This window comes from Hippoglossus hippoglossus, chromosome 4 (genome assembly GCF_009819705.1).
Source record: "Hippoglossus hippoglossus isolate fHipHip1 chromosome 4, fHipHip1.pri, whole genome shotgun sequence".
Lineage (NCBI taxonomy): Eukaryota > Metazoa > Chordata > Actinopteri > Pleuronectiformes > Pleuronectidae > Hippoglossus > Hippoglossus hippoglossus.
In genome coordinates this window covers 20844546-20870763 of record NC_047154.1, presented here as the reverse complement: position 1 = coordinate 20870763, position 26218 = coordinate 20844546, and the positions used below count along the sequence as shown (strand labels likewise).

The 26218-nt window shown below is 42.7% G+C and overlaps 1 protein-coding gene across 3 annotated transcripts in view; it reads left to right on the top strand.

Annotated features, from left to right (window-relative positions):
- hmcn1 (hemicentin 1) overlaps positions 1-26218 on the top strand; it is a 75612-nt gene that overhangs the window by 11544 nt on the left and 37850 nt on the right. For all 3 annotated transcript variants that reach the window (XM_034582744.1, XM_034582742.1, XM_034582743.1), the window contains exons 2-21: positions 3980-4050; positions 6297-6455; positions 6554-6676; positions 7371-7542; positions 8405-8511; positions 12894-13014; positions 13161-13424; positions 13519-13663; positions 14511-14632; positions 17408-17677; positions 20487-20628; positions 20800-20927; positions 21172-21285; positions 21471-21629; positions 22264-22455; positions 22542-22637; positions 24323-24450; positions 24542-24686; positions 25198-25310; positions 25995-26154. In XM_034582744.1, coding sequence (XP_034438635.1) covers positions 3980-4050; positions 6297-6455; positions 6554-6676; positions 7371-7542; positions 8405-8511; positions 12894-13014; positions 13161-13424; positions 13519-13663; positions 14511-14632; positions 17408-17677; positions 20487-20628; positions 20800-20927; positions 21172-21285; positions 21471-21629; positions 22264-22455; positions 22542-22637; positions 24323-24450; positions 24542-24686; positions 25198-25310; positions 25995-26154 — 2931 coding nt within the window. The remainder of the gene's footprint in view (positions 1-3979; positions 4051-6296; positions 6456-6553; positions 6677-7370; positions 7543-8404; positions 8512-12893; positions 13015-13160; positions 13425-13518; positions 13664-14510; positions 14633-17407; positions 17678-20486; positions 20629-20799; positions 20928-21171; positions 21286-21470; positions 21630-22263; positions 22456-22541; positions 22638-24322; positions 24451-24541; positions 24687-25197; positions 25311-25994; positions 26155-26218) is intronic.

Below are 26218 nucleotides of genomic sequence, written 5' to 3'. Positions count from 1 at the left end.
GAATATTACATTAGGTAATGCTGCCAAGTACATTTACACTCTTGATATATATCCACTTGTACTCAGGCAACTTCTGCAGATACCTGGAATCGTCACAGATGTACCTCATGTAGTGTCTGCAGACATGTTTTCTCATTTGCTTGCAGTGCGTACAGTCCAGGTCACTCACCGAGCTGCAGGTAATTGCACTGTGCACTGCCTCACATGTGTTTTCTCAGGGGGGGGTTGTGATAAAGTGAATTATGCCCCAAAGCTGATGGTGAGGATGACAGCCGCAGATTTAACCCTGAGTCAGCAGAATGACAGAAAGCAGCGTGCGTGTGTGTTTACAGCTTCTGGTGCTGTTAAGCGCTGCAGCAGCTTCACGTTGTGTAACCCGATGACATTTTCTTTGAATGGGGAAAAAAACCACAGAACCTCTTTTCCTGACTATTGTTTGAGTGAAGGTCTCACTTACAGCACACAATGGACGATTAAAGTGGTTTTGTTAGTCAAAATCAATGCTTGTAAAGAGGACAAAGAAGAAAAGCCTTTGTTGCTGCTCTATCGATGAACAAAAGGTGGAGTTTATGGGATCCTCAGGGCGCCGTTGGTCTGTATTGTCACTGCACTGGGTTTCTGTACCCCCCGTAATTAGGCTTTTATAAACCAGGGGAATGGTGAGTCAGAAAACATCCAGGTCTTTGCCTTCAGGAATGAAAAAAATTAAAGCAAATGTTGCAGATGGTGAATGTAACTGCTCCCACTGCCGTGTAAACTCAGGAATCAAGAACGGAGCACGTAAAGAGCAAAAGTTTCCCAAACTGCCACATCTCGTTGCGATCATACCACAGAGTACAACGATGACAATGCTCCTCAGTTGTCTGTCATGTAAGCAGCCCGTGAAACTCACCATGTGCTGCAGCCAAAGAGTCAGAAGTTATTTGGATGGAAGACACTAACGGCTGTGACTTATCAACGTGCTGGCCTTGGAATTCCTCGCTGCTGATGCTGTGAGCGAAGAAAAAAAAGAGAAACTCGCTCCACGGTGAATGCACGAGCGATTCCCCGCAAATTACTTTAAGCACGAATGTCAGCGGAGGTGAAACTGAGTTTGCCGCTGGACAGTTGCCCAGTTTGTTCCATCCCATTAGACGTTCTGTGAGTGTTTAAGGCTGCATGTGATTCGCAGATGCATGCTCTTTACAGGCTGCAGTAGAGACCAATGCTGTGGGAATATCAAGGTGGAGGCCACAGTCATTTGTTTTTGATTGTTTACTCCCGCAGCCCGCTCGGGTCAACAACTCGCACCACTAACAGATTTAGAAAACAGGAACAAGATGCAGATCTTCATTTTGATTTGTTTGCTTTGGCCGTTTTCTCTCTTTGTTGTTTCCTTTATCAGACTTGGGTGCATTCTTTCACCCTGACTTCATTCTCTTGGCCTTTTCCATGCCACTGTCATCACCAAGGGAGCATGAAAGCTATTTCCCATATGGCATCAAGAGGACCGCGTTAAGATTTCCTTTATTACCTCTCCCAAGGAAGCTATGTTTTCATCTGTGTTTGTTTGTTAGTTAGCAGGATTATGCAAAATCTACTCAACGGATTTCCATTAAAATGTAGTGGAGGTATGACCTAAGAAAGCATGAATTCAATTTTGTTGCGGATCCAGATCCACTTTCTTAAGCATTGTGAGGCGTTTTTCCACATAAACTAAAGTTTCATTTGTAACTCTAGAAAAAGCGAATGAGAAGAATATGCTGTCCAGTGTTTTTAGCAGCAGTTGATGGATCAATAGATTGATCCATCAGTTTTAATCAGGTGCCCTTGGGCAAGGCACCTGCCCCCCGAAAGCATTGAGTACACACAAGCACAAGAAGGAGACGCTCTCAGGCATGAATGTTTGTTTTAACTATTTGAGTGTGGTATAGAAACAGTTTACATGAGCTCATTCAGACTTCTAAATGTGGATAAACACACAAAAGAGATAATAAACACTTGACAAAGTCAGATATCATTAGAAAAACAGAGTTTGAAGAATTGGATTTAGTTAATCTTTTCTTAGAGGTTTAGAGGTCTTGAGTATTAACTGTGGTTTTCCATGGTGTTGATGCAAAGAGTGTGGCTGTGGTCAGGAGCACCACAGCCACACTAGTCTAAAGAATACTTACAGCAGCCATGGGAACTTGTCCCATAAGGAAAGAGATGTCAGCTTTTCCATCTCTGCAAACTTTGGCCTGAGATCCACGTTCCGTTCAGAGCAGCCAGACACTTTTCCATGTTAGTTTTGAAAAGCGCCTCTGATCGCCACAAATGTTCCTACACTCCACCTTGAGGATTCACAAGGATGCCAAAATCGGGGTCATTTGGAAAAAAAATGTCTTTCTCCTTTGTGTATGTTATTATAGAGATTGAAAGTGCTTGTGAGTGGAGTGAAAGAATGTGGAAGAAGGTTGCAAGGAACAGAAATTAAGATGTGTATGATCCCTCATTGCAAACAGCGTTACATTAGATGTTTTTCTTAACAAAAATCACAAGACAGAAGAAGAGAAAGTTCTCTGCAACAAGAATCAATCAAACGTGTACTTTTCTGATTTGACTTCTCCGCACATTTGAAGACTTCAAAAGTTCATCTAAAGTTGTCCCTTTCTCTAAAAGTCAGGGATCCTTTGTAATTGCCCTCTCCTCAACAATGGAACCCTTGTTTTCCAATCTGCTTGCATGTGCATAACTGCAGTGTGTGTGTGTGTGTGTGTGTGTGTGTGTGTGTGTGTGTGTGTGTGTGTGCCTTTTTGCAGCCCCTCATCAGGCTCATTCCACAGCACAGCTGCAGTGGCTGAAGTCACACAGTTTGACTCGAGAAGGGGCTTAGCAGCTCATTACTGGATAGAACAAAGTAAGCTGAGAAACGGCGGTGACTAGTAGCCCTGGCAGAGGTACAGAGCGCAGGTCATGTTGTCACTCTTCTGAAGGTGCTACACTTTTTTTCCTGAAGCACAGGGAAAGGTGTCCTCACTTGGGCCCAATTCTGAGCTCACTTAGAAACAAAAACAACATCGTTATTGAAATGAAAAGTCCCTTTCCTGCAGGGGTTTGTCTGCATGTACAACTAGAATGTCACTCAGTGGAGCACATACCTCGGCCAAGGCCAAACCTTAAATTCAATCAAGCTGCACCAAATTGCACACATCATCAGTGCTCTAAGTACGTCTGATTGGTTCATAAAGATCTCTGATCTCGATTTCTGGAGAAATTCACCAAAATGTCATTAAAATAAATCGAATTCGCTCCAGAAGTTAATGGGTTCTTCCTTGTTTATTGTTGGCTTTGTAGCTTTTTGGATTTGGAATTGGTCCTTTTAAAGCACATAGTATACTTCAAAAAAACCTTGAAATGGTAAGTAACAGTGTCTGTGAGCATTTATTTAAAACCTCTAAATGTTTTCTCTCTTTTTCTCTCTTTCTCTTTTATCAGTTGAACTCTTTGTCTGCTCTGTCATTGTAATGCTTGTGTTCAGGAAGTAGTTGACAACAGTTTTTGAACATCAAAACAATTGGAATTGGTTTTTCCAGAGCTCTGTGTTCCTTTCAGTACAAAAGCATCTTCTAGCGCAAATGAATAGAAGAAGGAAGTTCGGACCTTGAAATCATCATCGTCATCAAACCAGATCTGTATTGAGAACATGTTTCCATTCATCCCTGTCATTTATTGGATGTTTTTCCTTCATCACTTGTCTGTCTGTGTGTATCTTTCTCACATTTCTTTCTTTATGCTTTCCTTTCTCTGTTAGTTCAAATATCTCCTTTCCTGCCGTTTCTTCTTGGCGGCTCATATTGTGACATTTTAATCTGGACATCCGCTTTGCGTTTGCCAAAGCTAATATTTGGCTCAGCTGAAGAATTTAAGGAAACAGGAATGCTCTCAGTTTTTCATCAGATGCAGACTTGAGCCTGTGGCCATATTAATCACGCAGCGTTTTTCTGTTGTTTCTCTGCAGAGATCGGACCGGTAACAATCACAACAGACCCGAAGAAGTTCCAGTATGAGCTGAGGGAGCTGTACGTTCAGGTGGGTTCAGAGATCATGTTCATCAAACTGAGAAAAATGGCCGGAGTAACCTGGACACTGAGAGTCATATGGCCTTAATCAAAGCAGGCAGACTCTGGTCGTGCCAGACGTCTTGTTTGGAATGTTTGTGAGCTGGTCAGGAAGCTTCATCAGTCAGTCTCCATTAGAAGATGAAAGAAATCTCAAAGAAAAATAGATTTTTCTTTCTTTTACAAGAAACCTGCAATCAGTTTTCCCATTTAATGTGGATTTTCATCCTTTTATATAATGTTGCCAGGAGGTCTACCAGTCAAAGCCTTGGTCGCATGTTGACTTTGGAAGATGATACTGAAAAATCTCTTCTCTATCTCAGGTTTATTTTTCTTCCTGCACCATTGCAAACACATGTATAAACAAAAACATGCAATGGCCAGACAGCTAAACAGAGCACTGCTAAGTCTGTGTACTGAGAGGGAGAGGACTTTGTGATGGAGCTTTCTTCCACAACTCGAGCAAGTAGAAAAACTGGAAAACCAGTACTCTTTAAATCTAAAGATGACAGGGAGACAGAGCCAAGTAGCACTCAGAAGTTTGTCCTGTGAAGAAAGACATTGGCGAGTGTCTGTGCATCCTTGGCATGTGCTCCTCTCTATCTGGTGCGTGAATGTGTCTTGTGTGCAGCATGGACGAGATCCAGCTTCCTCTCACTCGCTGCTTCATTCATGAGTCTGCTTTTCTTCACCTCCTCACCTGCACATCCCCTGAAGAGGCTTTGGCCGAAGTGCACGGAAAAATCCTCTTTGGAATTGACATTTTTCTTCTTCTTTCATGAAAAGTTTTTAAAGGTTATAAATGAGATTTTAAATGCGACATATTGTGCTCATATTCATTACATGCTCTAATGTTTAAAAAACACATTATGTCCATTGCTTCTTAACTTTGTAGACTTTCACATTCACAAAAAAATATATGACACACAAGAGCAAAGGGAGAATCTGAAAACACACATGTCTCCTTTCAATATTACAGCGACCAACAACTATTTTGGGCTATGGCAAATATATTGTCATCCTGAGCAGAACATGAAGCCTCAATCCCTCTGTGTGTCTGAGCTTTACTGGTCTCCGTATTTTTCTAATACATGTTAGCCCCTCTCTGTGAAACCACTGAACCTCCCAAAGAAAGCAAGATGGCTCCTGCTCCGGCAGCCATGTAAACATGACACCCGGGTGATCACGACAATTTCCATCCTGTTTCTTCTTTGCTGTAAGTGCAGATTAACACCGTAACCACACCTGTCACCTGCAAAACACTCTGAATCAGTGGTCTACACACAGCAGCAGTACTACCCATTCCAACTGGCTGATTGTCACCATGCAGGCCCACTGAGAGTGTGCTGTGCTCAGGGATTTCAGAGTGAGTGCGGTTTCAAAAACACACATTTACCAACTGAAGCGTTTCACTAGGTTCCCCAACACCCATGGAGGGTACAGACAATATCTAGCTGAGAACACAAAGGGAGGTGTGGCTGAAGGTGCGACAGATGAAGTATTTGTTTTGGTCCAGGACGCTATAGTGCAACATCTCGTGATGGAATGTCATATGTATACAACCTTTAAGGAAGGACGTGTTATTTTTAAACCACAAAAGCAGAAGTACACAGCGGGGGTTATCAGGTTTATTGCTGGGGGCAGAGGTTGAATGGAGGAGTTGATTTTCTGGCCAGACGGGAGATGTTGGGTTTCAGAGGAAATAGAGGAACTCTGTCTATTCACCCTCTTCACCCCCCCTTGGCCTAAAATAATGGGTCACCCAATTCCAGATGTTACTCTTTGGAGATGATGCATCAAAGATGGCTGCTGGACCCCTCAGACAGACAGAGACATGCCTATTGGAATGCCATAGAAAACATTTCCTTTAGACCCAATTAGTCAGACAGAGAGTTTATAAGTCCTGCTCTAGTTATTCTTGTCAGAATGGTTAGAAACAAGATATGTTTTTATTTTTAAGTTCATTTGATGTCAACAGTCAGCTGCCTTACAGCTTTTGTCTTCTCTGCAGTATAATAGCTCAGTGGTCATGTGTGCGAACAGGAAAGCACAGAATCAAGAACCTCTCGGTCTGATCTGTTACTAACCTGGTTGCATTTTATTAACATATGATTTCATTTTATTGAAAGAGTAAAACTTAAAAGGACTGTTACTGTTACAGATGCTGCAATATGCGTATATTAGCACATATGCTGACGACACCCTTCTCTTTCTCAGGGAGGCGGGGACTGCCCGGAGATGAGTATCGGTGCCATCAAGATCGCTTTGGAGATCTCCTTGCCGGGGTCCTACATTTACGTCTTCACCGATGCCCGTTCTAAAGATTACAAACTGACCCATGAAGTCCTGCAGCTCATTCAGCAGAAACAGTCGCAGGTTTGACGATTTTTTTCAAATACATTATCATGGTTTGTGTAGGTAAGGTTTAAAGGTACAGAGATCACATTTTGATATGTGTGCATGAATGTGTGTAGGTGGTGTTTGTGCTGACGGGGGACTGTGATGATAGGAGTCACATCGGCTACAAGGCTTACGAAGAGATCGCTTCCACCAGCTCCGGGCAGGTCTTCCATCTAGACAAGAAACAAGTCAATGAGGTAAGAGTTCTCATTTTAGATTCAGAGGAAAAGCTGTCTGGTTTTGCAGCCATTCTCATCTCCTTTGCTGCGCCCGTGTTCAAGACCAGACTCCAGATCAAATGTGCAAGAAACATTCAGTTGATTGATGCATGCACCTTCCTTGGACTCGGCTGCCAAGGAGAGATTTCAAAGGATGCAAAGAGTTAAATAAGAAATGTAGTATCGTAAATACTTTTGAGAAACAAGACATTGTTTCTCACCACGACAATGACATATGAAAAATGCTCTTGGCTTGAAGGATGAAAAGATGAAAATTCTTTATATATCCAGAGAAATTCTGATCAATGTCAATATTTTTTTTCCTGCACCCATTCCTACACTGAGATGGTTTGAGATGAATGCACTGTATCATATTACCATCACATCACAGCTGAATGCTCCTTCACATGTCCCGGGTAGAGCAGCATCTGGTTCTGAGTCTAACACAGTAGCGGTGGGATTCTCCATAGGGACAAGGAGGAAATAAAGGGGCAAGACTGCGCTGGAATGTCAGACATTTTCTGATGAAAGCTTTGCACATGCTGAGAGGGACAACCTTGTTTGCAGTGTGTGTGTGTGTGTGTGTGTTTGTGTGTGTGTGTGTGTGTGTGTGTGCACATTATAAATGATGCGTATTTCCTGCATTCTTGACATTTTTGATCCATCGCTGTAGATCCTTAAATGGGTGGAGGAGGCCGTGCAGTCGTCTAAAGTCCACCTGTTGTCCACTGATCACTTCAGTGGGGTCAGCAACACGTGGCAGATGCCCTTTGACCCCAGCCTCAAGCAAATCACAGTGGCCCTCAGTGGCCCCGCACCTGACATCGAAATAAAAAACCCAGAGGGTAAGATAAGTGTTATGTGTACATATCGACAGAGTTTGGAATCTAAAGATTGATCAGACATTTATTAGCATATTTGCAAAGATGAGTGTCAAAGGGAAAATGAAAAACCTGAATAAACATGACAAAAACAGAGGGCACCAGGGGGAACTGATTAGTTTGATGAGTATGAAAATTATTTTAATCTTCTTTATTTTTTTTTTCACATAGAAAATTACTGAGTCATCATTACAGTATGTTTTGTTGTTTGTAGAGATAATAGAACAATAATAACAATGCAACATCCTTCGAGTATTAGGGCTATTTTTAAGGAAAAAATAATAAAAAGTCAATATTATGAGAATAAAGTCGTAATTTGATGAAAAACAGTCATAATATTCTGACTTTAAGCCTTTAAGTCCAGTGCAGCTGCAGTGTTGTTTTTTCTCCAGAGCATTGAACTTAGAGTCAGAAAACCTTTTAGAGACTGGTTTGGATTTGAGATGTCATGTGGGAAGATCTTATTGAAATATATGGAAAAGAGGAGACAACTGTTTTTGAGATAGTTCTCAGGAAACAAAGCTAACTGTAGAAGCCGCAGTTAATGGACACAGAGCAGGTAGAGGTAAAGTGGGTGAAACAAAAACCAAACCGTTTTTTTTTTCATGGGACTGGATTTATTCCAGCATCATCTGGGGTCCACATGTTCAGCACATGCTCCTTCACTTACAGTATGCTGGCTAATGCTAAAACCATACCCTGCATCTTAATATTTGGACAATTTACAGCAACATTGAGTATGCAACCTGTAGCCATAGAGCCATAAGAATTTGATTGCATGTGTTAAAGGGGAATAATTGTATCGATGTTCATGTTTGGCCTCCAGGGAATGTTGTGGGGAAGAGTGACGGCCTGACAGAGCTCCTGCACATTCCCAACTCTGCCAGAGTGGTCAGCATCAAGGACCCGCAGCCGGGAATGTGGTCTATCAAGGTAAACAATTCATCCTTTACCTGGAAATGTGTGTAAAGTGGCAGGCTTCCGCTAACAATTCCCAGAACTGAAGCTAGTCTTTTAAAAAAGATTTACTGCAAGTAGTTCAGTAGTAGCCTATAACCATGAAATGAGGTCACAACTCACACCCCAGGAGGAAGCTGTGTTCCTATAGGAAGGCTCTTTAGTTGAATTACTGCAGTAATATATCAGCCTGTTCAAATACAGTGATACAGAAACAATTTAACACGCATGTTGTGTGGGGAAAGCATCTCCCAGCAAACAAAAAAACAGGATCACAAAGACACATTTGAGCCTGAGATGATTTTCTTTTCTTTTGTCCTGGTTGGTTGGAGAAAATCCAACCAACACAGCCCCCTTCGTTTCTGTTTGAGCACCCTCGTCGTTGTGCTCCTGTTGGGGATTTGAAACTGTCGGCACCCTGCTGCCGACGTAATGTATAAAAGGTCACACATTTGACTGCCAACACTGTCAATTCCAGATGTTGGGAAATGACAAGCATTTTTACCTGAGTGATTTGTCGTGGGGGCCTCACTGACCCCTGTATTCTCTGCAGACCCCTGCTGGGACTCTTTCCCTCATCTCCGCATAGCTGTGTTTTGTGTTAGCGCTCATTTGATTTACGGGGCCGCCGATTGGATGAAAAACTGTGTCATCGGAGAGGATGCATGTACGCTGAGAGATTTGCAATACTGTTGTTAGGTATTCCCATTATTTGCTGTGGAACGTCTTTACTTTGGATGCTCTTTTACACATAACATTTGGTTTTAATCACTTGCAAGTTCCCAGCACACAGCATATTAGTGGCTGTTTCTTAACTCGCCTTTTCATGCCTTTCCAGCCCCTTTTCACAAAGCACTAATGACATTATGGGCTGTTAAGTGAGAACATACTGTAACATTGGCTGCGGTGCACGCATGCATTTACATGTAGATACAGTTTTCCACTAAAGTCCACATGAGGTTTTGGTTTCTTGTTACATGGGTGTGAAAATGCACTCAAAGTAATACATCTGTGTTTATGGTCTGATGTTATGTTCAGCCATAATATTTCTGTGGAAGGCTCATATTGACCAATCTTTATCGGCCAACTAATGAATCTGTCGGGCTCCAATGAATTGATCACATTAATTGGATTGTTTTGTTTTCTACTTGGAGTAAAAGATGCTCCTGCGTCACTGAGGTTTCTGTTTAACATTTGCTTAAAGACCACATCAGCAAACTCTGACTGACATCTGTGCTTTCTGACTTCATCCCGTGTGGGGACTTTTTCTCATGGAAAAGAATATGAAACAGACATAAAAACAGATATTGCATCCTGGGGTCTTATTTCTGTCCTGTGTCTGCCTCTCTCTCTCTCTCTCTCTCTCTCCCTCTCTCACTCTCTCTGTCTTCTTTAATCTCTCTCTGTCACTAACAGTATCTTCTTCCCTCGTACATCTTCCTCTCAACACGTTTACTCCTCACATTCTCTCCCACAGAGAAGCACTCTGGGATTTGCTGTTCTCTCTCTCTCTCACAACATCGTGTTTTTTCCATCTCTCCTCTCAGACTCTGCCTTTTCCATCTTCGCCCCCCCCCCCCCCCACAGTACACAACACTGGCTGTCCAACTAAAAATAGTGTAGCTGTGTTCCCCAGGACGTCCAAAGAAATGTGGATAAATACTTTCAGTGGGAGTTTGCTTGTTCTGCCATGCTGGGTTTCAGTAACACTAATGGCCCGTGACAGCCTTGTGTAAAACCCAGGCGGCAGATTGTGTGTGAAAAGGAATTTAATCCTTTTTAATCTGCCTTTAATTGGATATTGTGGTGATGTAGAACATGGGTTCAACGCACTATCACCTTCTTCAGTTTTGCCGTGTGAGTTCTTGCAGCGTCACCCTCCCTCTGTGCTAATTTCATGCTATATCAATGGTCCTATTTTGCATCCAGGCATTGTTAGATGCTATATTCAGAGTTTCCACTGGTCAAAAAACCATCAACACCCGCTCACATCTGGCTTCAATGGGAATAGAGTCATCAGCATTCACTCCCGGGGTCAAATGACTGCAGTAGACACAGGTTTTAATCGGCCCCGATTGGCACCGGGGTTAATGTGCAAAGTTTTGATGACGAACATGATGCACCAGGGGGAAAAAAACAGAAAGACAAACTCTCTACTAGAAGAGGGAAATCAGTCAATCGTCGTTTTGAGCGGGTTTACTTGCGTTTTAAAACAACTGCTAAATTTGGTGTGAAAGAGTCTTTACAGGACATTCACAGTCTTCCAGAGAGTAATCCAGATGAAGTGTGTTTTTGCTGCAGCGACTTCAGCATTGACAAGTATATTTAAGCTTCATACTGAATTTTATAGCCCATTAAAACAGTTTGGGAACGTTGTAATTTTAAAAGCATGCAAACAGCTCAAAGGAAGCCAAGCGCAGGTGACCTGTTCCTGCTCTCTCTCTGACAGAAACACACAAGGATGCATACACTTCATAAAAGTCATAAAAGCAGTATCGGCTGTACAGTCTGTCAGCAGTAGGGAGGAACAACCTGTGATACGTCTCCTTCAGACACTCAGGGTGAATCAGCGTGTCTCTGAGTATGAGTGAAACCACTTTTCAGACACGACCGGAAAATTGTGTCCGGTCATTGTCTTACACATATGAAGATCGTAGCAGGCGATTGTCCCGGGTCAGACACGTTCACAAAAACAGGAAAATGTCCAGAAATGTCAGACGAGGGGTCATTTTCCGGGCATTTTACAAGGGGGCTGGCAGGAAAACATGTCTGGAGCAACCGACTCAGACATTTGCGTTTTGACATACAGCCCCTCTGGAAAATTTCTGGAAAATGTCCAAGGTCTGACCAGTTGAGTTTAGGGTGTTGGCAAGACCTGGGCAGTTCACTTTGTCTGGGTGGGTGTGAAACAGGGAAATGAGTGCCTTAATGACAGGGACTGTTCTTTTTTTGGTAAAAGCATGACCTTTAAAGGACCTCTCCCCTAATTATGGCCTCATTTACAACTAACTAAAGACCCGGGATAATCCTATAGCAGCCATTAGGGCAGGTTTGATGGCCACAGCATGTATTGTGTTTCGTGACGGCAGGCATTAGCATCTAAGGTTGTGCGAGATCCCCTTTGTTCTGGTGTTAACTCAATTTCACATCAAGCTTAACTATTGTTATCTGTCTGCCTGAATGCACGTCACTGTCCTGGTTGTTTTGTTTATCTCTTCAGGGAATTAAAGTTAATGTTGGGTAAAACATAGTCATCGTCTTGAAACACAATAAATCTGCACATTTTCTTTCATTTCACGCAATTGCAAATGACAGTTTAGGTTTGCATGCCTCGATGTGTGTTGTGAGTCAGTGTCTGTCGCACCTCCAAGACGTGCAACCTAAGGTGAGGAGTTTCCACCACTGTAATTACTCTGTCTCCATTTGTGAAAAGCTTCAAAAGAGCACTGCATGGCGAAGAGTGCACAAGCCATTAGCCAATCTCTGATTATAGTGGTCGTGTTTGTTTAATTAAAGTATGAATGTCAGACTGAGTGGGTCATCTCTGAATCGTGGATGTTTTATAAGCTCGGGTGTAAGATACTTGTCAGTCAGTTGGCCTGTCTGTACATGTGTGGCTGGTTGGAGGATGCACACAAAGGCTGTTACACAAACAGCCTCAGTGTGTGTCTGTTTAAAGCTCTCAGAGCGTAGATGCTACAACTCTTCGTTCTTTTGTTTGAGGACCATGAAACGTACAACAGGCCAAGGTTTGGGGCAAAATCAATATGAACTAACAGTAATCAAATATTGAAATAATGAAATATTTTGTTCAGGAAGTTAATGCATTTCCCACACCATATTATGAGTCACCATTATTTGCACTATTTTTGTGGTGTCCATTTGCAAATTACTTGTATTTGTATTTGTAAAACATATGACAATCATATTGTTCCATATGTATGCTAGTTATTGGGAATTTTACCTGTTTATATACTTAGCTTAGCTTAGCATAGCATACTATCCTTTAAAATGCAGTGTACTTCCTTATGCCAACATCATGTGCCACTGTACTTTACTCAAGTACTTTTTTGATAATATGTCTGCAGTCAAAGGTGTATTTTACATATTCTCTGTCATTAAAAAATGATTTTTGCTGCTGTACAAGTGAATTTTTTTCTGGCATGGGATCAATAAAGCTTCTCTTTACTTTTATCTTATAACAAAACTGATGATTTACACTTTCATTGTACCTGGGTATGATGACCGATTTAGTTTAAACCCCTGTACTATAATAAGAAGTAGTTATACAATACAACAGACACACAATATAAGTTTTGAAAAAGTATTAATGTAAATCTCCCCTTTTTGTGATACAGGTCTCCAGCGAAGGAAGACACTCTGTCCGTATCTCAGGTCTCAGCACTATTGACTTCAGAGCCGGGTTTTCCAAAAATCCCACCCTGGACTTCAAAAAGACCTCTAGTCGGCCAGTTCAAGGTCAGTGAGGTCACTCTTTCCAAATAGTAAAAACAGAGAAGGACACCACAGCTGTTGTATGTTTTCTCCTTCACCTGTTGTCTTCACTCATGTCTTGTAGCGTTGGAGCGGTAAAGAATACAGTATGTTTCATGTGGATTTTCCAGGTATTCCCACCCACATCCTGCTGAACATCACTGGACTGTCCCCTCCTGCTCGAGCTGACAGGCTGGAGCTCCTGTCAATCACGGGTGAAGTCATTAAAACATTGCCAATCCGCTACTACCCTGAACGCCAGCCGCAAGGCCTGTGGAACATCACAGAGTTCGTTCCGCCCAACGCGGCCTTCTTCCTGCGGGTGACTGGATACGACCGGGATGGTTACCTGTTCCAAAGGGTCTCCAGCGTTTCTTACTCCAGTATCATACCTGGTCAGTGATGGTGATCCGTATTTACCCCACTAAAATGAAGATGTAAGGAATTGCTTACTTTTATTAACTGCCTCAGCGATTATCTCTCTTTTAGGTGCCCCTAAGGTGCTGATGCCAGCCACAACTCATGGCTACTACCTCCAGAGAGGGGCTGTTAACTGCCAGGTAGAGAGCCTGATCCCCTTCACCCTGCGCTTTAGTCGGGATGGAAGACGACTTGGGGTGGACCAACTTCTCAGGTGAGCACGGTTGTAAAGAAAATGAGTCCGAAAAGTCCCAAACGTCACATATCTGTTATAATCAGTTCTATATCAGGCAGGGGAAAGTTTAAAGGGTAATTTACTTCAGATATGGAAATGGGTTCAAATGAGGGGGCAGAGGCTGGAATGTGGGATCTGAGCTACGGACCGAGTGATGAGTTTGATGGAGCGGTGCAGGTGAATCAGGATGACTGGCAGATCTGGGCTGGGTTGGTAAGAGTTGAGAAAGAAAGAGCGTAAGCATGGAGCAGGAGAAACCACAGGGAACGAGAGTAAAACGAGGCAGTTGGCTGGTGGAGTTGAGGAGATGATGAGCTTCAGCTGTGCAGATGAGCTGGCAGTGGATGAACGAGGCAACCACACACACACACACACAAAGACAAACGAGGGACAGACAGCCCACAGAGGGAGAACACAAGGAAAAGGAAGGAACAACCTAACCCTGGTAATACTCTGGCTAAAAAAAACAAGTTGTAAAGTGCCTATATGCCATTTCCATACAGCCGTGTTTTAAGCATTACAATATATTAGCAACACATGACCAGTCAAAGCTCGTTTTCTGGGCTGCTCTTCTACTGTACCAGGTTTCGACACACGGTCATGTTCAAACTCGAAATGAGCTCCACAGATGTTGTTGTACTGGGATGACGATGGTGGGTTGGCTCCCTCCTCTTTATGCCAGGAGACATATTGGACATTCAGTTTGATGATGTTTGTTTCCCCTTTTGCAAAATCTGTAGCATAGCATAGCATAGCATAGCATAACAAGACAAAGTTATTGAACACGCTTTTCTCTCCATTTCTTCTGTCTCTCTTTTGATCCCAGTGAGTCTGGAAGTGCATCGTGGGAAATAGCCCAGGTTACTCTGAAGGACGAGGGCGACTACGAGTGTATTGCTGTCAGCAGTGCAGGGACGGGAAGAGCTCGCACCTTCCTGGATGTTTCAGGTATGTTAACATTCCACAACTGTCACAGTATGATAACCTGTAACTCTACCAGTATATTTAAGGTTTAATTTGATTATTTATACTACAACTATTCTATTAAAATCAAAGGTACAGAGACAAAAAATGCAACATTGCTCACAACAGTGCTTGTGAAGACATTCAGCAATGAGCTAAAGTAAAATTGATATGCAGAATACAAGACATAAGATTGATTCAGAATGTCGTTGCTGTAGTTTATATTAATTTAAAACTTAAAATCTAATCTACCATCCATCACTGCAGCTAATGAGCCAGGACTGTTATTACACTCAACGTATAATCAGTGTGTGATGGATCTACTCTGGACATTGAGTAATTTAAAGTCTCATTGGCTTTAATGTCCTGTATCATGTTTAGTAAATAAAATATCTGGAGTTAAATGGTGCTGCAAGACGGATTTTATGTAATGCTCTAGAGCTTTACACACACACACACACACTTTACTTATGAACCCAGGGTTATGAATACAAGTGCCAGTCACTGTGGGTTTTATTTAGACTCTCGCTGTGGCTCCCATATAGAGAACCTGCATGATGGCAGAATTAATATAACGTTATGGAAAGTTTGAAACCAGCTCTACAACAAGATGTAATCCATGCCTGCCAGTGATCGTGTCATGGGGTTTCTGGTATGGTTTGTGTGCCTGACTTGTTAAGCAATGGACTGTGGATGTGGTGTAAGATGAGAAAAGTTTTAAAACTGTAAATAAGTTCCAGGCTGTGCAAGAAAGAAAATGGGTTTAGGACTCAATGTGAACAGCAGAGCAGAGACCACTCGTCACCACAGTAATAAATGCATGATGATTTATGATCTCAGAAATTCATAACCCAGGTCATAAATTACTTGGAGGATGCGCTTGTGATCTTGTCAAAGCTTGGAGCACAGACAAAAAGGAATATATAATGATTTATAATTTTCAGTTTCACCACTGGCTGAAACAAAAATGTAATTTTTCTTTTCCCCAAATCCTCTGTAGTGCTTTCATTTTTCGAACAGAACAATTTTTCCAGGATGCGATACCTGAACTGACACCACATGAGTCCAAACTCAGTCAGTAAACGTCTCCTTGTCCAAACGTTCCTAAAAAACGGTGGAGGGGAAGACGTCGGAGAGTGGAGAAGAAGAGAGTTAGTTGAAAGACACTTTGTGAAAGAGAAGAAGGAAAGAGAGGAGTCAGGCATGGATCTGTGTAATTTATGAGCGCAACCTCACGACTGTAACTCACGGTCCAACGATGCAGAGGCGACTACGTTTGTCCAACTGTTCCCACTTATAATGTCTCGGAAATGAGGTGAAATTAGTCCTCCTCAGCCACAATCCGACCTTTGTTAGTGGGCCAGTTATATTCTGAACAGAGTGACAGGGCCTCACATTGTACACATGTACACACAGAGAAACACACACGTTATACCATTCATCTGCCAAATGTATGTCTTCCTAATCCCACAGAGCTGTGCCGAGATCTCCAGCATCCTCCCCCTACCAGAGCCTCTGCTACCTCTCCCTCGTCTTCACTTTCCTTCCCCCTTTTCCCTCTTTTCCCTGCTTAGCTCTGGCTCACCACTGAAAGACATGATTGACGACACAATGAGGCTCAAGGGTTTAGTTTAACGAGAGAAAACACAGAGAAAGAGGAAAAAACCCTTAATAAGGCGTGTTACTGTTTTTTTTGCACAAAGCTAAGTACATGAAATACCTTTATACAAAGCTAAGATGTACATACTTACATGCAAACATTGTGGAGGACAGCAGTGCATTATACAAGGGTGATGCTGTTGCTGGAGGGTCCTATCTGACTATAGCACAAAGATATGTGTTATGCAGAGGAATTTGTAAAAAAACACTTTATTTAAAATTTAAACTTTTAGCTAGAATTGATAATGTGATTGTGTTTTGTGCCTGAGTAGCTAAATGGTCTAAATCAGTGACTCCCAGAACCTAAAGCCAATACTCCACCTGCAACCCAGTTTCACTACTTTCTTCTGTCTTTGAGATGTTAGAGCAGCAAACACAGAAAATGTGATATTCCCCATTTTATCAAATTTGAGTAGTTGTCAGAGGCATGAAGAGATCAAACTATCCACAACTAGAAGGGTGCTCAGAAAACACATTCCTCCGCCAAGGCTAACGCCCTATCATGACACGTTAAAGAAATTGGAAAAAATATGATTCCTGGATCCACCAGTTTATCCAAATCTGTTCCAAATTTTCACGGGTTCTTTCTTGGGTCTTGTCACACCCTTCCACAAAATTCCTTGGAAATTCAGTAGTCTTTGAGTAATCCTGCAGACATTCAGAGAAACAAACACAATAGCAACAAAGTCTCCTTGATGGAGGTGAAATTTGAAAATAAAAGGCTCTTAAGCAAATGTATGCAAGTAAAAACTCTATGGGTGTTTTTTGGGGTTGAAGACAAACAAATTTAGTTGAAAAATTAAGATGGAGGTCACGGCCGCGTGTTCTGATCCGACCAAGATCTTCGCCGCGTGTCTTCTCCCATTCTCTCTTATTTCACACTTTCAATAAAGACAAAATTCCCCAAGATTTAATAATAGACTTCACTCAGAAAGTTAGTAGCGTCTGCAAGATTGTGCCTCATGAGTAGAAAATACTGTCTCTGCATACAAAAATATTCGCAAGAAGAAAAACAACTGCTCGCTCTGAATTCCTGCTTAGCTTTGTTTATGATGTCAAGTTTCTGGCAGCTACCAACAACATCATGTCCTCACTCTGCAGAGCCGCCTCCGGCCATCACTGTTGAGAGTAACGTCACCGCCAGCCCAGGCTCCCGCGCGGTCCTCACCTGCCACGTCGCTAGCACCGTCAACTTCAACCTCACCTGGCTGAGAGGGGGTCACGATGCCCGTCTGGGCCCGCGGGTGCGAGTCCTGGGCAACCTCTCGCTGCAGGTGTCCACCGTGACTCCGGATAACTCAGGCTGGTACGAGTGCATCGCCATCAACGAAGGAGGGGCGACCGTAGAGCGAATCTACCTGAGCGTGCAAGGTGAGGAGTGCGTGTTTGTGTCTTTCTCTTTGGTGTGAAACTAATCATTCAGTTGATCGAATGATTAGAATGTGAGTGTTTAACTTTGAAAATGCATATATGTGTGAGACTTTGCCTTTGGCATGTGTGTCTCTTTTTTCTGTGTGATTTAAACCTTGGGGAGCAGCACTCTTGGCAAACACAATCTCCTTCCCAAATACAAAATCATCTCCCAGGTGCCGCCACCCTTCTTCCCTCCCCTGCTCCCTATAATTCACCCTAATGCTTTCTGGGAGGCGTGAAAATTATTAATGCCTCACTCTCAGGCAGCGCTAAAGTAGAGTTTTCCATCTCCTGACAGCTCCTATAATCTTGTTCCTAACACTTCCCTGACACCGAATCGGGAACACTTGCAGATGGAAGAGCGTATCGCTGACTATCTGGCAAGCGGCACAGAGTGGATGCATTACAGCCGCTAAAATCTGCCATTAGCCGACGACCTCAGCCAGAACCTACCGAGGTTTAGAGGTTCGCGGCAGCAACAAAGAGGAAGAAAGCGGTGTCTTGCATAATCCAATATCCAACCCTGTATTTACTCTGTTATACAACCATCGGCCCCAGAAGAAGATAATTCAGAGTCCATATGCTGCTTAGTGTAGCCTCAAATCCTCCCTGTGTGTGTGTGTGTTGCCGGCTCTTAATGTGTAAAGCAAAAAACATTATCTTTACTCTAAGACAAAAAAAAACAAATTGCTCCACTTTACCTTAACCTGTGTGATTTTAATTTGAGTGAACTGTGTCAAAGTCAAACCTCAGTGACACAGACGGAGGAGTTGCGGGTTTAATACCAGAGTTGCCGGCAGGTTTGGAGGAGAACTCTGTTATTTAGCTCGTCTCGCTGAGTGATAAGTAGCACAGTTGACCCTAAAACATTTTCCCTGGTTTAACTGGATCATTTTCTCTCTTTTAAAATCTCCTCACTTGCCTTCTTTTCACATCAGCCCGTCACAGCTGTCTTTTTTATTCTTTTTCAAACCATTTTCTCTCTGCTTTTTCGATTCATTTATGTCAATCTCTTTTCGGTAACAGCTGTTAGCAAGCCCCCGGGGTTTTCCCCCTGGTCAGCCCCATCATAGTCATTAGTTTCACTTTGAAGTGAGTCAAGTCTGCTGACATCTTACAACACTTGGCCAGAAAACTGTGGAACTGAGCGCATGTCCACACTACACCAACAAAATGTAAAAAAAAAACTGTCTTTTCATTTTGACCTTCAGGCCACACGATTCTTTTTATATGTATACTGCAACACTACAGGTGTTGTCATGGAGCTGACAACTTACCAGTCATAAAATATATAATAGATCTTAAATCTGTCTGACCACAGCTGTACAGGAGTGTGTGATTTTTATAACACACGACAGCAAGTACGAAAACACGTCGGCAAGTACGAAAACACGTCGGCAAGTACGAAAACACGTCAGCAAGTACGAAAACACGACAGCAAGTACGAAAACATGTCAGCAAGTACAAAAACACGACAGCAAGTACGAAAACACGACAGCAAATATGAAAACACGACAGCAAGTACGAAAACACGTCGGCAAATACGAAAACACGACAGCAAGTACGAAAACACGACAGCAAGTACGAAAACACGACAGCAAGTACGAAAACACGACGGCAAATACGAAAATGCGACAGCAAGTACGAAAACACGACAGCAAGTACGAAAACACGACAGCAAGTACGAAAACGTGGCAGCAAATACGAAAACACAACAATAAATATGAAATCACGACAGTAAATATGAAAACAGTGGCAAACAAGAAAATGTAGCAGTAAAACCTGGAAACGCTGTCGTGGATGCACATTGTTGTCACACGTAAGCAGCACTTTGAAATGATTCAGCTTCACGTGGATATAGTCAGAGATTGCAGGTTTTTTTGTTTTTTTGGAAAAAGGAAAAGATGGAGCAGGTGAGAGCTAAAGATAGGCCTCCTCCTCCTCCTCCTCAGTGCTGCTGAGTCAAGGTTAAAGAATGTGTCTTCCCTCTCAAGATCCTCCTTTTCTTTCTGAACTCCGATGTGTCATTTTCTCCCTCAGGGCTCTGTGACCTTGCGAGACATAGCGGCAAGAGAAGAGTTTGGCTTTAGCTGTAAAAGAAAACGACAGGGACCCTGCCCCGCTTTCCGACGCCCTTCCTTTTGACCTTTTGTCTGCTAAATGATCAACACTGTACAGCCTCGGGCACCGCTAAGATTAAGATCCAATGAAGTGACAAGTTGATGTATTTCAATTTGTTCTCAAGCTTGTAATATATCAAAGGTCACATTTTTTTACTGCCGGCATCTGGAAAATTGCGCTGTATTTCTTTTGAAAACGCAGCATCGCTGATGATTGAAGTGGAAACATCGGCTCAAACCTATACATTCCTTCACACTTGCTGTACTCGTGTGTGTGTGTGTGTGTGTGTGTGTGTGTGTGTGTGTCTGTGTCTATTCAACTGTTTGAAGCTGTGGCTGCCGATCTGGAAAGGTCACAGACTCTGGAGATGATTCTAGCTGTGGGAATATGAGAGAGAAAACAAAGCCTTTAAAAGGATGAGTTGAAAATCACGAATCAATCGGAAATATCTCCCAGGATTCCAGAGCTTCCCAGGGTCTGGAATCAATATCTGATGAAATTAGGGTGAAAGATATGCTGAGAAACAGATGAGGAGACCAGGGTCGGCTCCACACGCTCCAAAGCTGTGTGACTGAGTTTGATGGCTGAACTGGACGATTCGGTGAATAATCAGCAGATTCGTGTTGTGTTTTGTTTTTTCCTCCAGAGGTGCCCAGGGTTTCAGTCGAGCCTCGGAATCAAACCTTCACGACAGGACAAGAAGTGAGGATCAGGTGCTTGGCCAGCGGTTACCCACCGCCCCGTCTGCTCTGGACACACAACGACATGTTCATCATGGCATCCAGCAGGTAAACTGCAATTACTTTGTTTGAAGGTACTATTTAAATAAAGTTTTAAATTGATGGTAAATGTGCTGCTGTTTTTTTATGTAACAGTCATGGATTAGAACCATTTTATTTTTTGTCTTTCTGTCTCATCGCTCCCAAATGTACTGAAATGCCTCCAATTTCCACGCACAGACACAGGATGACTCCCGATGGCACACTGGTTGTGAGAAACATGGAGAAGAAGGATGGAGGCGTGTATGGATGTTTGGCGAGCAACCTGGCGGGGACGGACACAATGACCTCCATCCTATCTTACATTGGTGAGTGGCACAGTGCTCACACTCAAGTGAAAAGTAAAAAATACTTGTGCACAAATAGAAACAAGGACTGAACGTCTGACATCGAACATGATTATCATAAAATTGTACAATTCAGGAAAATCACTCACACACACACACAGTTCCCTCACATACACACTCAGACATGCACACTAGTATCACTACATTTCGCTTGCTGCCTCTGTTTGTGATTGTGATCCATTCTGCAACAATTCTATCTCCCTAGAACCTCCTGTGGTGACTGTGGCGTTAAGTGAGATTCTTATTGGCATCGGAGAAACCATGGTTATGGCCTGTTCAGCTTCTGGAGTCCCTCAGCCTGAGATCCTGTGGCACAAAGGTAAAGGTCCTGGAGAGAGAAACAAACAAATCATGAAACGTTATTAAAAAGTTATAGAATCATTTATCTTGAGTAGTTTTTAGTCTTATCCTCAATTTGGCCCAATACTCACACGGCCCAAATAACACTTATATTTCCTAAAAAGCTGACCAAACTCGATGGCTGTATTCTATTTGAACTTTTAGGTGATGTCCAACTGCATTCATCATCCCTCTGGGACGTGGACACACTCGGAGGGACGCTGACCATCAAGGAGACCCAGATGGTCGATGCTGGAGATTACAGCTGCGTGGCCGTCAATGCTGCCGGCACTTCGTCAGGAAGGATCTCTCTGGATGTAGGAGGTGAGAGCAGCAGCTAGTTTAGTTCATCTCGTAAAAGCACGACAGAGTCTTTGCTTGTTTCTTAGTGTTGAAACAGGACGTTATTATAATAACATGATCTTATCCCATCAGGATGTCCCAAACTGGTTTATTTCTGTCCATATTCCAAGCTACTGTGACTAAGTGTCCGATCTGGACAATAAAGCACAATTAACCCAGCTACAAGCAGGTCTAGATTAGAGGGATAAAAGCAATCACTTTATTTGGAGCCTTAAACTTGCTGTTACGGCTCTGACTAATCTCTGATGTATACTGACACACAGGCTGCTTTGGAGCTGTTAGTGAATGATGCCTTTGACAAACCAAGCAAAGAACATGTCTGGTTTACAACTAAACATGCTAACACATGGGTGTGTCTGTATCCATGCATGGTTCTACAGTGTGAGGTGGATTTTTTGCACAAGCACACAATTTAAAAACACCCAACAATTCGTTTCCAGAGGCTGATAAATCTTGTGCAAATTCGGTGTTCGCATCTTTCTGCTTTTGTACAAATATAGACTTTTGGAATCTAAAAATAAGTCCGAGCCAAAATGACGGACAGTGTCCCCCTAAACCTTTTGACCTTTGTAATCTTTAACTATGACCATTCCAGCTGCTCCCAAGTTCACCCGAGAGCCGTCAGATGTGGCGGCAGACATCGGCTCCAGCGTGACCCTGCTGTGCCACGTCCAAGGTTACCCCGAACCACAGGTCACCTGGCGCAGAGAGGACAGACTGCCCCTTTTCAATGTGTCCCGCACACGTGGCACCGTCACACAGAGCAGGGGAGGCCTACATATCACCAGTGAGTTTATCATTTATACGTACATAGAAATACATTCAACGAGTAGACACTCTTTGTTTACACCTCAACATCCCTCTTACCATCAGACCTGTGGGTGGAGGATGAGACGGTTTATATCTGTGAGGCCCAAAACCACTTTGGCAGGATCCAGGCTGAGGCCAGTGTCACTGTGACTGGACTGGGTAAGAATGTTGCTTTATTTCAAACGTCTTGCTTCTGATAGGATGTTGTTCTTTCTTTTTCTCCAGCAAAGCAGAAGCTTTGTCTTAATCTTATGGTTCAGTAAAAAAAAAAAGTGGCAGCTAATGTAATTTTTGTGTTCACATGTGGGCTCTTAATGAGATTGATTGGATTTTGATTGATTGAGTGACTATGTTTACACGGACAGGATGTTTTTGGGGGTTAAGGTAATCAAAATTATGTTTTTCATTGCTGCGTCTTATTCAGTCATAATTGGGTTAATATCTCAATAATGCTGTCGATGTAAAAAAAGTTAATTTTATAATCATCAAGGGGAAATGGCAATTGTTTGTGTGCTGTAAATCAAGTGAGGGAATACAGTAGTGTGGAAGAATCTAACTGCTAAGAAAACCCCTGTCCCCCGTGAAATGTTCTTGTACTTCAAAGAAAGCCCCACGGCAACAAAATACACACACACACTCACACATGCGGCCATTCCTTTTTGCAAAACCTGCATTTTTCCAAGTCTTAACATTGTCAAAGATCATATTATGTTTCCATATCAGCTATGTTTTCTGAAACATCTTTCCGTATGTTCCGTGTGTGTGTGTGTTTCGTTTCGGCCTCAACACAGAGTGTTGATTTCATTAGCACCTTTCAGTGGGTGTGTTTGAACACATGTGCCTTGTTAAACCACTGTTTCTGTTTCACTGTCGCTCTACAGTGGAAACAAACCGAGCACTTATATGTGGGCCAGAGGTCAGAAAGCACAGACCCACCCAGATGACACACATTTATTACTGCCCCACTGCCCCATTTCCCTGCAGACACACACACCCAGTGCAGAGGGACATGTACAGTAGTTTCTTTTGGACGGTAATGGAAGTAGAGAGCAGGGAAACTAGCGTATCAGTAGCATTTGTGTTTAGCGTGTTTGTGTGTGTGTGTGTGAGAGCACTTGTGTTGAGGTGGTCATTTTATTGCCAGTTTTGTCCCTAAATCGTAAATGTGTGCAATAAGAATTTAACCATCGCTGCTCCCACATACTAAATATTATTATTTTTGTTTTATTCTATTATTTTGTAAACATTTTGTATCTTATTATTACTTTATTTATCGTGTTATTACTGCTACTGACTGTCTTATTGCTTATTCTTTATTTATTACTTACTTTACAACCTTTTTTTTTGCAGCGTCCCTGCAAAAGTTTTGCACTTGTTTCTATATGAATCTTGAATACCCATTAAGAGTGTGTGTTTATGTATGTGATGCTTTTAGCAGCTATGGAAAGTGTGTACTGTGCAAGCTGCACTGTGTTTATAGCAACCAAACATTCCCTATTCATTATACAATACACACACTAACTTTTAAACACATGCTTCCTTTGATTTAACACAGTGGAAAACACCTTCAGGCATACGTCTATTATTCTGTCTCAGATATGAAATTGGATTGGATTGTGTTAATCAATATGGTTTCTTTGCATGTGTACTTTAAAAGACTCAGATGTCTTTGACCTGTTTGTATGTTTTGGGTTTTCTATGCACAGAAGAGGCTGCTGCCCACAAACTGTATTACAATCAAATCAAATACCATCAATCCTGCTAATATGAATCTACTTGATCATTTTCTTGAGCACAGTCTCCTTGTTATTCTCTGACATGAAGTATTTTCATGATATCTGTAGTCTTGCCTGTCATCGCGTTGAGTCCGGCTGTGCTCAGCGTGATCGAGGACCAGCCGCTGACTCTGCCCTGTGTGCTACTGGCTGGCAATCCGCTACCTGAGAGGCAGTGGCTACACAACTACGGCCTGGTGAGGACACACAGAGGACGTTCATTTTGCAGACGCCTCCATTTTACCATGTTTCAACTCAAACCTATTTATTGAATGTGCGATTTGTCAGGTAACATCAGACCAGTATGTGACGGTGAGGAGGGACGGCAGTCTGCATATTGAGAGAATCCGGCTGGGCGATGCGGGTGACTACACCTGCTTGGCAGAGAACGCCGTTGGGGCTGCCAACGATACCACTACTGTCAACGTATATGGTGTGTGCACAATGACATAACTAACCACAAGCACATGAAGTTGCTTAGTCTTACATTGAAAGCTGCATTGTACATGTCCCACCAGCACTGAGGATATGATAGAAATATCTGACAACTGAATAGGCCAGTGACCAATGTGTACGAGATGCTAAGTCAATAAATCCTATTTTAATGTATGCATTTAATGTATATTATACTGTAAATAGCACATATTAGAAAGTGACTTTGTTGTATAGATAAAACATATTTTCCATTTCGAAGATGATGCTCCAGGAGCTGATCTTTTGTGCAGACTCCCAGGACTAAAGCAAAACCAAATCAGGACTGATAGTTTGGGAACGTATCAGTTCTAGGAGTTCACTTTCACTTTCTCCAGATGTTTTAAGACACGTGGTTCTGTATACAGAGACGACGAAATACACAGTACATACAAGGAATGCAATCTACTAGATTCTATAAATACTTGATGCACAGAAAATGTGTCCGACTGTATTTCTTCTTGTGTTTACAGTGATTCCTACCATTCAACATGGCCCTCAAGTGTTCAGCACGATTGAGGGGAACCCCATCTCACTGCCCTGCCGTGCCAGTGGAGTACCCAACCCAGAAATCACCTGGGCCAAGGTCTGTATTGACCTTATCGCTCCATGTATAAAGGGCAATGAGAAGGGTTATACTCCAGAAAACCAGAAAACTTTCTTGTCAGTAATCAGTAATCAGGGTAACTCTATATTTGTAGAGCAATGCTCACTCCATTGATTGGTTTTGGCATTTTGTGTCAAAATGTGTCTGTACTGCATCATGAAATCAGGCCTACCTGCATCCATTGGTTTGAACAGTGTGCTCAGCCTTGACTTGTGTATCGGTTTGTACTCTAAGTTTGTATGTGGGCTGATCTTTTACACCAGTTGTAAAAGCGTTGCTGTTAAAGTGCACAGTGCTGCAGGGACATATGAAACTAGACTCTGCTGAGTTATGCACCAGATGCTAAAATGAAATTACCTCCGATTCCTTTGCTGTTCTCTGTAACATCGATCCAGTCAAATGCGGTAAATCGTGTCCGATACAAAAGGACAGTCCAGATATGACACATTCCTGATCCTGATGACTGTTTTGTTTTATATGATTGTATAAACATTAGCGTCTCATTCCCAGCAGGGAAGAGAATCAAATGATTAATTCAAACACAAACCAAACAGCCTTTCTGGTCTCAAGTCAGTGTTGGCCGCCATGTCAAATGTTAACAAACCCGAGTTAATGAAATAAACGCTGGCCTCTGCCCTTTCCCGGCTGTGATTTGTTTTGTAGGGTGGGAAGCTGCTGTACTTGGGTGGTCCTGCCTTCTCCCTGGATTCTGACGGCAGCCTTCGCATCGCTTCCCCTTCTGGAAATGAGACCGGAGAGTTCATCTGCACAGCCACCAACGCAGCCGGCTATGCCTCCAGGAAGGTCCAGCTCACTGTCTATGGTGAGCCTCGTCACCAGTCTGCACAAAAATAAACAAGAAGGGCGCTCGGTGGACACATAGCTCC